Source organism: Protomyctophum parallelum, assembly GCF_964188405.1.
Source record: "Protomyctophum parallelum genome assembly, chromosome: 5".
Classification (NCBI taxonomy): Eukaryota; Metazoa; Chordata; class Actinopteri; order Myctophiformes; family Myctophidae; genus Protomyctophum; species Protomyctophum parallelum.
Genome location: NC_139702.1, coordinates 27,205,256 through 27,220,314, shown reverse-complemented (window position 1 = coordinate 27,220,314; position 15,059 = coordinate 27,205,256). Strand labels below are relative to the sequence as shown.

The window sequence follows — 15,059 nt, the reverse complement described above, 5'->3', positions numbered from 1 at the left end:
TACAAGCTCACAGTGCACAAAATCTTTTCAAATTTGGAGGTCTGCGGCCATATCCATGTCAAGTAGGGGGGTCCTAGACATGAACATATTTGAGAACCACTGTTACTGAAAGTACAACCTGTACTGTACTGTACTGTACTGTACTGTACTGTACTGTACTGTACTGTACTGTACTGTACTGTACTGTACTGTACTGTACTGTACTGCAGTGGTTCTCAACCTTTTTGGCCTGGGGACCCCCGGAAATGCTTTGGCAATGTCTCTGGACCCCCTCCCGACCCCCAATATAAATGTACTGCTACAATAACCTTAACAATAGAGACAATACACCATAAATAAATACTGAACCCAGATATAATCATTAGGGAAGGTGTATGCATGTACTATGTGTACTATATGTAAACCTTTCATTTCCACTTTCCAGCCATTCAAAAAGATTATTTTTTATTTCTTTTATAATTTGGGGACCCCCAAGAATAATTTGGCGACCCCCCGAGGGGTAGCGACCCACGGGTTGAGAACCCCTACTGTACTGTACTGTACTGTACTGTACTGTACTGTACTGTACTGTACTGTACTGTACTGTACTGTACTGTACTGTACTGTACTGTACTGTACTGTACTGTACTGTACTGTACTGTACTGTACTGTGTGTTTGATGATGGTGTCTAATGTAATCTTTGTCAACAGCATTATCTTTAGTGTGTGCACCCACATTTTGGCCACCAGGGGGTGCTCTAGACCTTCTAATTGGCTCGAGGCTAGTCGAAGGTCCAATGACGCTTCTAATGACTTGTGCTGCATTAGACCAGGGGTCTTCAACAGGGGGGGGGGGGGGGGGGGGGGGGGGGGGGGGGCGTTGAAGACTGCATTACACCAACACAAAATTCAATTAATTTATATTGGCATGAGAAAACGTACGTTTACATGTCATTGCCAAAGCAAAAACTCGAACAATACAATCAAAACAAAAATGCATGTACAGTACACTGTATACAATTGAATGTCAGAATCTCCAATTAATCAATTTCAATGTATACCGAGATCACTCAATGCATGCTATAGTGCAGGAATACACACGATGATTAGTCTTTAGGGTGGTTCTGTTGCACTCGATAACGTCGTTGTCCTATCACGGCAGCGCACAAATCTCGCTGCATGTGTTTGCACATTGTTGTACTCCGCCCGGCAGATATGGGAGTTTTTTTTGTGTCATGTTTTTTAAATCTCTGTGAGTGGGAAGTATGTGTAAGAGAAATCTATGAAAATCTGGGAACTAAATCGTTACCAAGAAATTTCTTCACCAATGTGTTTCTAAATGTGTCTAATAACATGTACTAAAAGTTTGAAATTCAACTCCTGTGGGAAATTGAGTTATTAGCATAATATGTGACCATACCCATAACATCCTATATAAGTCAAAATGTCATCATTCTTTAAGTAGCATGTGACATATGAAACTAGGGGTTTTTCATGATTCTGAATCCATTCCAAGGATTAGTTTTGCACAAAAAACACTCCTTGGGCTAAATTAGACCATATCCATTAGACCAAATGTGCTGACCTCATCACGTTTGTGATGACGGCTATGGCCGTTTTCCTCCCAAGGAGTGTTTTTTGTGCAAAACGAATGCTTGGAATGGATTCAGAATCATGAAAACCCCCTAGTTTCATATGTCACATGCTACTGAAAGAATGATGAAATTTGGACTTTTTTTCTTTATATAGGATGTTATGGGTATGGTCACATATTATGCTAATAACTCAATTTCCCACAGGAGTTGAATTTCAAATTTTTAGTACATGTTATTAGACACCTTTAGAAACACATTGGTGAAGACATTTATTGGTAACGATTTAGTTCCCAGATTGGTCAAATACCTGATAAAATGCCCTAACTATTGGTGTATACTGGACAGATGGTTATAGGAAATGTAGCTCTGCAGTTTTCCACTTCATGTCTTTGGCACTTTTCTTTGCACTTTTCTTTGCACTTTTCCTCCTGCGTGTTTCTGAGTGTTGTGCTGCTGATTAGTGTTGTTAACCCTTTGCATCCCCAGAGACCTCAGTAACAACAAAATCAGTTCCTTGTCTGACGACTCCTTCTATAACATGAGCCAGCTCACCACACTGTGAGTACACACGCACGCATGCACGTGCGCACGCACGCGCCTGCGTAATATAAAAATAGCTGAAATATTCCCGCTATTTTTAAGATTTTAAGTATACAATTCAGACAGTAATTTTCTTTGTGCGTTCGTGTCATTTATCATTATCTTCCCCGTGTAATATTTAATTACGAAGCCTAAATGCCAAACAGAAATGTATAACTTTTATTTATATGCTCCAATTTACAATGACAAAAAAAAACACAATTAAATCGCAATTATTTGTCTGACAATGAATCGTCAACTTAAATCTTGTAATCGTGACAGCCCTAATCCGGTGCCACAGTTCAAACGTGTCCATGGAACAGGTAGCCCCTAGGGGGCCCAAGATCCCCAGCTAAATGATAGTTTGGAACCAAATGGACCTTTATGGGTCTGTAACTCTGAGAGTGTACAAATGGAATCTATTTGGTTCCATTTTGTACACACTCAGAGTTAAATTAACATTGATTTTACAATATAAATTGGGGTCCCAGAGATAGAAATGCCATTAAATGGGGTCTGTAGACTAATATGCATGTCAAACTGCATGGGGGGTCCTTGAAATTGTTGAGAATCACTGCTAGTGCCGTTTCAAATGGGGGTCCGCGGGCTAATTAGTGTCAATTTGGGGGTCCTTGACATGAAAAAGTTTGGGAACCACTGGCATAGATCACCGGTTCCCAAATTAGACGTTAGACCACGATCCAAACTAGTTGAAAATAGCAGATCTACAAGCTACGAGCAGGTGGGATCTGCTAATTTCACTACTTGGCCCTTTAAAAAAAAATACTTTAGAAAAACGACATAATTGGTTTTTAATTGATGAAAGGTTGTGGCTACACCTCTATTGATATTGTCTGAACTTCAGGTAAGAGCAGTACGTGCTTCTCAGGGTGTTTTGATTGAACCCTTTATTAGCTAAGACAGCACAGAGGTGCAGTAAAACATTTAGGCAATTAAACATTAATTCAACAGAGCACATGTTTTGACAATCACTAAGGGTATAAGAGTCAAGAGCCAAACCAAGATAAATAATAACACAAATGCTGCCCCTACATATCTGCATGATTTGAAAATAATGTACGGTCTTCTAGCTATAAATATGACTACACGCTGAATATATATGAATTAATTAAAGTGTGTTTAAGCAGGTATGCGGTATAATGAAGTGAGCCAGCTGTAGCGTGTGTAGGTGGGGTGTGTGTGTGTGTGTGTGTGTGTGTGTGTGTGTGTGTGTGTGTGTGTGTGTGTGTGTGTGCGTGTGCGTGTGCGTGTGCGTGCATGCGTGGCTAACTCTTCTGTTCTCTCCCTGCACTATAGCATCCTCAGTTACAACGCTCTGCGCTGCATCCCTCCACTGGCGCTGGGAGGCCTACGTTCTCTACGACTACTGTGAGCACACACACACGCTAGCTAAATGCACGTCTACAGGCACTAGTATCCACACACACACAAACGTGCGCGCCATGCACGCACGTCACCCACACACACACACGCACACACACGCAGGAGTAATCAACTGCTTTTGTTTAATTATGTGAGCGGCGCTTGTTGCTCCTTGTCGTCAACAAGGTGACGATACTCCATTAAAAAACCCACTGGATCAGCTCCAGTATATATATATACCAGTAAGACGCCCTGAGCGAGGTCACGTGCACGCATCCGCCTGGGTGTCGGCCATAGAGTATTAAAAGGATAGAGACTAATCATTTCAGTGGAAGTTGCTCAGTGGCGTTTTGAAGCACCGGAAGAACCGTCTCTACTTCCGCTTTTTTTCTCTCGATTCGGACACCAAAATTCGGTGTCCCAAAATGCGGAAGTTGCAAACGAGCGCTCAATGTTAAAGCCCAGGTGCTCGTCATAACTCCACGGGTCCGCCTGCAGTCCCCACTCTCACCACTAGGGCTGAGCGCCTCAACGTTGGAGAGCTTCACTGGGGGGGCTTGGTGTTCGGCAGACGGCAGACTGCTGGGCGAGCGCTGGCGCTTTGGCATGGGGGGGGGGGCAGATCGACATACGGAATGAATTCTGTACTGGCCATATATGGAGCGTGTCTTGAGTGTACAGGGTTTGATGAGGTCAGATCAACATATGGAATGTCAGAACAGGAAGGACGGGTGGGGATCGAGGGATCAGCTCCAGGTCAGCTCCATATTTGGAGATCTAAGGGTTTGAGGTCAGATGTAGAGTTGCTGGCGCCGGCTCCATATATGCAGATCTATAGGTGATGATCCAGTCTTCTCCATGTATGGTTATCCAGGGTTAGATGAGGTCAGTGTCATGATCTTCAAATATGGAGATGGCCATATTATGGTGGCGTGACCATATATGGAGGCGTGACCTTATATGGAGGCGTAAATGGTGCATTTATATATAGCGCCTTTATCCAAGGTGCCTTACATAGATTGTGCATTACATTCACCCATTCACACACACACCAACCAGCACATCAGGAGCAATCAGGGGTTCAGTGTCTTGCTCAAGGACACTTCGACACTAACTCTGGGGGAGCCCGGGTTCGAACTGGCAACCTTGCCGGTTACCGTCCATCCGGCCACTCTACCCCTGAGCCACCGCCGAGGCGTGACTAACTGACGGGAGATGCAGGTTTTCATAGTAAATCACTGTTGTCGGGCAGAAAACCTCTTATCTCTGTATTCAAACTGTGAGTGTTTCTTCGTAACTTAACGCCCTACTTGGTCACACTACAGCGTCACACAAAAGCATCAGATCCACAAGCTCAAAATAGCGAAAATAACTGATCTACATACACGCTCGTACAATAATACGAGTTGTAGATCGGCTCTCTTCACTTGTTTTAAAAGCTTAAAAAAACAAAACGACACGAAATAGGGACATACCAGTACAGGGTTTCTGCCCGACACTATTGTCAAGTCATATTATGAACTCTGTTCTTAGACTTCAGTTTGACTCTGATTATATACAGTGTACGCTACCGATAATTGCCTATTATACTAATAGTGATAATTATACTGATAATTATGCATGCTGATAATTAGTTCAGAAGTGGGTTGTGCACATTAATTTCGTCGCTGGTGTCGGACACAAATCTGTGGTTTTTCATATCGAGGTGGTCCATCATTTATACCATTTGATGAGATTTAACCTTGCAGACCCCAAAGCTAAAGAATATTTTGTTATCGTTGGATTTTGTCATGCTGTATTGTTTGGTACCATAGAAGAGATAACAGGCAAAACGTCGATAAGGGCACACTTGGCCTTCACCTGAGGAAGGCCACCCCGAAACGTTGTTCCACTGTACCACGTTGTTGTATTTGAAAGTAAAAACACTTTTTTAGGAGTAATGCTGTTGTGCAGACCTTGTATTATGTTGAACTCATAGAAGGCCTTTGCTATACTGTATGTTTCATCAGTTTCAATTGAAACGGGCTTCCAGTCTCTAGGGGGGCAGTTCATTTTGTGGTTAAAAAAAGTGATATTTGAATTAACCCATTCTGGGCCACCGAGTGGCGCGCTACGAGCTCGTAGGTCTGCTATTTTTGAAAAATCGAAGAGCGACTGACATAGAAACATAGCTTTTTCAGAAAACTGTCAGGAAGTAGAAGACATTTTTTTAATCTGATCTCAGGTCAAAATGAATTAAGTGAAATCACTGAACATACCTTTAAAGGGATTGTGACATTAAAAAAAAGGTTTTGGAATTGTTCTTATTTTTTTTAGGTTTTCTAATCTCAATTGCACCCAACAAACATGAACTTTTAACATTCAGTAGATTTTCTGTGATCTGGGGTTTTCTGGCTCAAACAGGTGCTCTGATTTGCCGGCAGTTTGTGATGTAAGATCCTGCAAATCCCATATATGTCAATGGGATTTGCCAGCAGATGTCACTGTTTTCACTGTTTTGCCTGTTTTCATTGTAGCTCAAAAGGCTTCCAAACCCCAAAGAAAACTTCAGACCACAGAAAATCCACTGAATGTTCAAAGTTCAGGTTTTTTGGGTGTAATTGAGGTCATAAAACCTAAAAGAAAAAAGAAAAAGAAATGAAAATGAATGTCATAAAACCTTTAAGATATTGAATGTGATTGTAATACGTACATTGATGGCGCCTGTGAAAAGCCATTCTGATCCCCCAGACTTTGACCCAGAACTTAACTTAGTGTTTCATTCTATTCTTCTTTCAGATCTCTCCATGGCAATGACATTTCTGAACTGCATGAGGGCATCTTCAGCGATGTGGCTTCTCTGTCTCACCTGTGAGTGACGCACGCACGCACAAACACACACACACACACACACACACACACACACAGGGGTGCACTGGTCGCTTCACGCAACACCCCATCATTCCCACAGTTTTTTCCCACACGCATGTGGTTGCGTGTGCACGCTAGAGAAAGTGTTCCCCTCGATTCATGAGCCAAGTACCCAAGTGGCTACTTTATTTGCATAAGTGGATACAAGTCAGTGTGCAAATAATGCTCCTCACTCCTCCAGCAGTTTGGCTTCAGTAGCCGCTGCTGCCAGTAAGTATCCCATTAGGCACACAACTAGTTTAGACATACTATTGGCCCGACTGCCATTAGACCGACAAAATACCTCAAACCCTAACCTAAACCTAAATTGTACAGCATTTCATGACCCACGGAATTAGTGCCTTGGAAGTTTGTGGATTAGAATCTAATCAAATCTGGACAGAGGGGGAAAGAAGATATGCATGCAGAGAAGCAGTGGATTTTAAAATTAAACACCACATTTCCACAAGGCTTAAACAATACTAATCCATTACAGGGAACAGGGTAGTAAACAAACCATTGAATCCTAAACCTCTAAATTGCTCTCAATTATAGAGCAGAGCCAGGACAATAGCAGAAACACAAAGATTGTTTGATTCAAAATCAGACCATGATCTGATGGTCTGAGGTTGACACTAATGGGCTTGATCGGGTGGACTTAATCCCCTCAAAGGTAATCACACTTTAATCATTTGTCTCCAGACACCTACCTCAGAGGTGACTAGATCAAGCCAGACTAAATCTAAATATAAGATTGAGAAACTTTTAGTACTTCTAGTAAGACTTTAGGGCAGTCCATACTGTCTCCGACCACCAAACTTTTCGTCGGATAGATCAGACTTTAATTTTTTCTCCGAAGTAGAGTTCGGAGAGTCACATCATCTGGGAGTGCAGCTTTCAGAACAAAAATTCGGAGGAATGCGTTTCAGAAGTTGCGAGTGACGTCATGTTGTAGTTGTACCGGAGCTTTCCGACAAAAGTTTGATGGTCGGAAACAGTAGGCTATGGACTGCCCTTAAATCTTAATTGCCCAGACTCTTCTTCAACAAAGATGGCAGAAGCAAACCTTCTTTGTTCTGTACTCATACAACAGTATGGTACAAAACACTGAAGTCCTTAAACCAGAAACCTAACTGCAAGCCCGTTGCTTCCGCATGTCGGTCCGTTGGTATGTGTCTAATCTGCGTGTGTATCCCTGCAACAATCCAAGAGACACTGTCGGCTAGATATGGCTCATCCGCACTCTGGCCAATGGAGAGCGTGAGAGAGAGTGATAGTACTGCACTGTTGCCTGCTAATGAGAGAGAGGGGAGGGGAGTTGCACCACTCAGTTCACACGGGTGTGATTTTTTTTTAACCGAATGGTTTCTCGAATCGTGACACCCCTTTGTTCATGTGTGTGTGTGTGTGTGTGTGTGTGTGTGTGTGTGTGTGTGCGCGTGCGTGCGTGCGTGCTGTTGTGTGTATCATCATCATATCTTCTGAATGAGAGAGAGAGAACTATAGCAGCACCTTGGGAGAGCTTTAAGGAGTGAGAGCGCCACCGTGTGGACGTTAAAAACAATTCAGAAAATGCAATAAATAGCCAAATGGCTGCATTCTTCCATCCTTCCTTCCTTCCTTCCTTCCTTCCTTCCCTTTTCCCCCTTGTTTTTCCTTTTCTTCTTAGTTATAGTTTAAAAGTATAGTTTTAAAGTTTTTTAAGTACTATTTTCTCCAGTGGCAATGGGCAATCTGTGAGTGTGTGCTGGGTACGTGGCATAAAAGCGGAGGGCAAAAGTAAAAATGGAAGTACAACAATATATTAATGTACATGCATGTACATTTTACTACAACAATACATATGAAATCACATGCAATTTATATCGGTATGTATCTATTCATTTGTTTTTCCCAATAGAGTGTCGCAGTCCCGCCCCCTCGAGAGACCCGGAAAAGAAATCCCCGTTCATTTTCCTCATAGACTTTTCAGAAAGTATTTATTTAAAGACGTTTACGCCGCGGACAAAGCCAACTCTTGTCGTGAAAAATCATGACAATAAACACAATGTTTTGGACCAAACAAAGAATTAGAAAGTAGAAAAAAAACGGCAGGTTACAACACTTTTTTTTGTTGTTTTTCTTCTTAGTAATTATTTGTTTGGTCCAAAATATTGTGTTTGTTGTCATGATTTGTCACGACTCGAGTTGGCTTCATACGATGCTTAAAAGGTCTTTAAATAAATTACGTTTTGAAAAGCCTACGGAGAAAAGGAATGGAGAATCATTTCCTGGGCCACTCGTCGTTCTGAAAGGGTGGCGGGACTGCGACGCTCTATAGAACAACAAAACAATAACTTGGTATAGGCCTATTTATCTATCTCTGTGACGTAACAGAGTGTATACTGTTTGGTTCGACATCCCCTGCAGGGCCATCGGTGCCAACCCTCTGTACTGTGACTGTCGGCTGCGCTGGCTGTCAGACTGGGTGAAGAGCGGGTACAAGGAGCCTGGCATCGCCCGCTGCACCGGGCCACGCGGCATGGAGGGCAAGCTGCTCCTCACCACGCCGGGAGACAAGTTCGAGTGTCTGGGTGAGCACAGCTAACCTGACTCTGCCAGATGGGGGCGGTATTGAGTAACCATGTTCCCCAAGACTGTGAAGCAAATGTGTGTAGCAAGCTTCATGGATCTGGCAGCGTCAGGTTAGAGCACAGCCAAAAAGCACTAAGGTGTTTTTTTTACTTGACCCTTTTTGGTGTTTTAAACATTATTGTTATACTTATTGCTATAATTTAGCTATTGAAAAATAGCAGATCTACAAGCTCATAGCGCGCCACCGAGTGGTGCGCTACGAGCTTGTAGGTCTGCTATTTTTTGAGAAATCATGAAAATGTGGCACAAATTTGGAATATATATATATTTTTTTTATAACGTTTTTAACTTAAATCTTTGCCTCATGGGGGGGGGTCCGTGGAACAACATATTTCCAGATGGGGGCCGGAGGCATATTACATATCATTTTTTGGGGTCCTTGACATGAAATATTGAACACCACAGATATAGAAACATGATTTTTCAGAAAGAAATACATTTTAAAAAGACATCTTTTTGACGTCAGGCCTAAATGGGTTAAAGATGGAGTGCCACAATTTTTGTATTGTTCCAGTTTTTCATGTGTCTATGAGGTGACAGTGCTTCAGTAGACACCCTGGAGTCGTTTTTATGTGCAATGGTGTATTCACTTTGTATTTAGGGTTTCTTCCTGGAGGCTGAACCCTTGACAGTCAAACGGGCCAATGAAAAAATCAGTAATATAGTGACATCACATTATCAGCCCCTCCCCTAACCCCTCCCCCTTTATCATACAACTACAGCTGTGGTCAATGATGTGCGGCTTAAGTTCAGGTGGATCACCACCCATCACCAGGCAAACCAGGCATACTTAATGAACTGGTGGGCGTGTCCACATAAAAACGACATTTTAACAAGCTGGGGCGCCTGATGGAGGGGAAAGGAACTGGTCTATAACGTGTCCCTTCCACGCGCTACGTCCGGCCGGGGAACTTCCCCTCTGTCAGGTGTAAAGAAGCAGCTTGGACTCCTCATGCATAGAAGGAGGCATGAGGTCAGTCCGCTGCCCCCCCCAGGTTGGCAGAGGAAGTGTAGCGCCCAGGATTACATTAGATAATTGGCACTGGGTTAAAAAAGTAAATGGCCGTAATTCAAAATATACTTGAGTAAAAAGTAAATAAGTATTGGTATCAAAATGTACTTCAAATTAGAAATCAAATTAGTAGAATTAGTAGAACGCCCCGCGTCCGAAACGGTCTAGAAATGACAGAGTTACTGTGTGGGGGAATTAGCAGACAACACACTCCCTCTCCCTCTACCTCTCTCTCTCTCTCTCTCTCTCTCTCTCTCTCTATCTCTCTCTATCTCTCTTTCGGTTTCTAGCACAACAGCGCCACTTTTGCCCCTACTGGTACTCTAAACATAGGGACATACATAGGGACAGACGGACGGACGGACGTACATAGGGATGGACATCGCTCAAAAACGAAAACAAATCTTAGCAAGTTGTAGATCAACTATTTTGAAATGGCCGAAATGTATATGGGGCCGAATTGGTTATAATTACAATGTAGGCATTTAGCATACGTGCTTAATCCAGCGCGATTTACAGTAAGCATGAACAACACATGGTAATACATGAAATACATTTTAGTAATCAAGAATCATAAGTAAGCTAAGAACCTAACATCCGTCGAGTATCAATACTACAATACAAACTATGAGTATACACTATAGTGCTGTCTACATAAAATGCTATCTAAATGACGTAAGTTGAGCTTTTGCATACACCTGTAACTTTGTAAGGTCATCAAGGCTAGGGCAAGTGCTATGGGCTAAGATGGAGTCTAAAGAGGTGAGTTTTCACAGTCTAAGGTGGAAGATTGAGTCTGCAGTTTTGATTGCAATGGGAAGTTATAATCCCATAGTTTTGGAGCCAGAAGGGAGCAGAGTCTGGGACGTGTGGAGCGTTGTCCCGGCTTGTTTTAGTGAATGTTCTGCTAGCTTGCCTGTTTTGGCTGATCTGAACGCGGGTGGTTTATAATAGGGACCGATCGGACTTTGAAGATATGGGGGTGCCATACCTTTAGTTGCTTTGAAGTTTTTGCATCAGAGTTTTGTACTTTGTGGGCAGCAACCGGGAGCCAGTAACTAAAGTTTTCAAATAATGGTAGTGGAGTAAAAGTACTATATTTGCCTCTGAGATATAGTCGAGTAGAAGTAAAAGTACAGAAAATTGCAAATTATAAAAAGACCTAAACATTTTACAGTACTTGTAACCACTGGTGTACAGTGCTGCTCAGTTACGTATAGCGCAAAGACTTTGGCTTAGTTGTGATGGACATTTTTTTATCAAACATCTGCCTTAGTCAAAAAAGGCATCTTTCCTTCAAGTTGTACTGCTTATTTTCCTGAAGGTGTAAATTGCAGACTTGCAAAGAAAAAAGGAATCCAAGGCACTTTGGTGAAAAAAAGATTCATATAGTTTATTGATGAGTAAGGCAATTCATTATCAGGACCTACGCGTTTCGACCAAAATAGATACCTTTTTTGTCTATGGTTCTACCTGCATTACCAAAGAGCACCCATCTAAGAGCCACTAACTGATCCCTGCAGCGCTTCCATTTCTCTATGTTTAAACATTTGCCTATTTAAAGGACCACTTCACCACTTTCCAACCTATCTTCATATATGTAATAGGTCCTCACTAATAATCTTGAAAAAATGGCGCAATTCTTTTCTACTCGGTCTGTGTCTCATAGGAGGGCTGTGGGAAGTTCAGAAACCGTCTTCCAGTGACATCATCGATGGGGAATACAAGCTAATAAAAAACTGCAGGCTTTCTAGTCCTGAAAAGTTGCAATGCGAAAATGGAAGCCATCGTTCTCACTATAATGAAAATCTAAACATTTGTGTAAAAATAATTCTTGTTTAAAAAAAAAATCTGCCTAATTCTGCCTGGAAGACGGTTTCAAAACTGCCCACAGCCCTCCTATGAGACACAGACTGAGTAGAAAAAGAATCGTGCCATTTTATCATGATTATTAGTGAGGACCTATTATATGAAGATAGGTTGAAAAGTGGTGAAGTGGTCCTTTAAGTTCTGCATTTCAGAAACGCATACAAAACTAGTCCTAAATGTGTACTATAGTGCAGTGGTTCTGAAAGTGGTTTGAGAGACCTTCAGGGTCTGTGACTCTGAGAGTCCTTGAAAATAAAGAACCACTGGGCGCCTATGATGTAGATTCCAATGCTCACATTTTAAATGTATTTCTGCATTAATGTTAATCAGTGAGTCACACATTATTCCCAAGAAAACCTGGAGACTGGCATTTAGTAATTGGGTCTTATAATGACCAAATTAAGAACGTTATAATGTTATGTGAAAACAAAAATCTAAAATATGCCAGTGTACGGACATATTAATGACCCATGGAGAGACAGCCGCGCACAGATAACCTAAATAAATGTTGTACAGTATCCCTGTCTACAGTAGGTGACACATTAATCTGCTCTGCATGCGGCGCTCCGCAGTCAATTTATACTTTCTATTTCTGTCTCTTAGGAGTTATACTGTGATACTCTAGTATGTGTCATTTACTGGGTTGCGTAAGTAACTGTGAACAATAAGCTGTCTGTCTGTCTGTCTGTCTGTCTGTCTGTCTGTCAGTCTTAACTCGCTAACTGCCAGAGTTAATACATCTTCTATTGCAGCGCTTAGCAGCGATTTTGAGCGTTGTTTTATTTTTTTTTTAAATATTTTTGGTTGTTTTTTTTGCCAGGTGCGTGAAAAGCATCCTGGCCTACATTCACCACTACCTACTAGTAACGACCGTATAGTGGGCACTTTTTCATGATTGGCTGCCTCGTCTCTAAGCTGCCTCTAAGCCAATGGGAAACTTACCCTGCATGGAACCAATAGACTGAACGGCAACCGCAGCTGAGGCAGAGGTCGTGGCACACACGCTGATTATACTGCGTTTCCCAAACCTTTTTGGCCGTGCACCCTCTGTTACCTCCCAACCTAGCTAGCGCACCCCCCACATGTAAATAACAGATATTTATTGGTTATATGAACATTTTATATATATGTGCAACATAATATGTGACATATTATTCTATAAGTATGTCTCTATATAGCTATATAGAGACATACATTTCCTATATCCACATAATGCATACAGTATATGAACCTGAATATGGCATATAGTCTGCATATACTTAATATACTTATATAATATGTTCATATATTTCAAATAAAACCATAGCAACCACCATTAGCCTTTTCATGTCACACATCCCCTGGCGCTCGCGAGCAACTGAATAGCTGGAATATGTAAATGAAGAGTTTACATGGTACACATAGTACACGCATACACCTTCCATAATGATTATATCTGGTTTCAGTATTTATTCATGGTGTGTATTGTCTCTATTATTAAGGTTATTGTAGCAGTCAATTTATATTGGGGGCGGGACGGGGGTCCTGAGACATTGCCAAAGCATTTCCGGGGGTCCCCGTGCCAAAAAGGTTGAGAACCCCTGCTCTGTCGTAAAACCACTGAAAACAAATGACGAATGATGCGTTGATGGCCTTCGATTGAAATGACGTGTGTGTGTATACATTAAAGCGGTGGAGTGTCCATAGTAAATAGTGTGTCCATTGTGTGTGTGTCCATGTGTGTGTCCAGGCCCAGTGGAAGCCTCTGTCCAGGCCAAGTGTAGCCCCTGTGTCTCCAACCCGTGCCAGAACCAGGGGCTCTGCCAGGCCCACCCCACACAACTCTACACCTGTGTGTGTAAACCCAGCTTCACGGTAAACGGCACGTTCTGTCTGCATGTTAGTTTTATTAGTTTATTTTGGTCTATTAAAATGGTCAGAAATTGTGTTTTTAGGCTGAAGCCACAGCTCACTTTGCCATACCCTATTTGAATACAAGATCAAATATCAAAATGGGGGTGCAGTACTTAGTTTAGACAGTTTTTGGTTTAGACTAGTCATTGGTTAGACCAGTCATTAGTCCTACAACTACAACCTATCTCAAACCCTCACCCTAAACCTAACCTCCCACGGGGCAGCACACCTAAACCTAACCTTAACCCATGTCTAACCAGTAGTCTAAACTAAGTATGCACCCCCAAATGAACATATACTTTAGTAAGTTGATTTAACAAAGTGTGCAAAGAATTGATTACTACATTTACTAATCCAAGAGTGAAAAATATTGACACATTTCTGTTTGAAATAATAAATTGTTCATAATATCGTAGCGCGTAGCATCATGTAGCTAGCAATACTGTATGTAAGTATTACCACACAAAAAAAACCTACACCGCACTATACTGTGTGTGTGTGTGTGTGTGTGTGTGTGTGTGTGTGTGTGTGTGTGTGTGTGTGTGTGTGTGTGTGTGTGTGTGTGTGTGTGTGTGTGTGTGTGTGTGTATGCGTGTGCGTGTGTGCGTGTGCGTGTGCGTGTGCGTGTGCGTGTGCGTGTGCGTGTGCGTGTGTGTGTGTGTGTCCAGGGTAAATACTGTGAGACTCCAGTTGATGCGTGTGTCAGTAACCCCTGTACCAACGGAGGAACGTGTCTCAGTGACGAACAGACCCGAGGGTTTAGGTAACACACACACACACACACACACACACACACAATGTGAAGGTACTGTAGGTCACATAATCTGATGGGTACCAATAGTACCATGGGTTTGGGCATGGGCTACTACTAGTAGTTGACTTGATTTGATAAAGAAATCGTGACAGCGACCTTGCTATTATAGTATCAGCTTCATGAGAGAGGCTGCATGCGCAATGCCTTAGAGAGAGTCTATGAATTAATTATCATGATCACAGTCCTATATTCAAATTGGCCTTTTTTAATGGGTTTAACCCATTTTGGGGCGGGAACCCCTTTTGGTGTTTTAAACATCATGTTGTAATTTAAGCTATTGAAAAATAGCAGATCTACATCAAGGCTTGTGGGTCTGCTATTTTTTGAAAAATCGTGAAAATGTGGCGCAAATGTTTGAATAATATATTCTTTCAGAGCGAACGTTTTTAGCTTTCTTGACTGACCATATGCC

General features: G+C 42.1%; 1 protein-coding gene across 1 annotated transcript in view; it reads left to right on the top strand.

The window, feature by feature from the left end:
- Window positions 1-15,059, top strand: part of LOC310858293 (slit homolog 1 protein-like) — a gene marked incomplete at its 5' end in the record, with an annotated part of 114,817 nt that overhangs the window by 79,319 nt on the left and 20,439 nt on the right. The window contains 6 exon segments of the mRNA XM_083764401.1: window positions 2,061-2,132; window positions 3,471-3,542; window positions 6,315-6,386; window positions 8,835-8,998; window positions 13,670-13,794; window positions 14,502-14,596. Coding sequence (XP_083620527.1) covers window positions 2,061-2,132; window positions 3,471-3,542; window positions 6,315-6,386; window positions 8,835-8,998; window positions 13,670-13,794; window positions 14,502-14,596 — 600 coding nt within the window.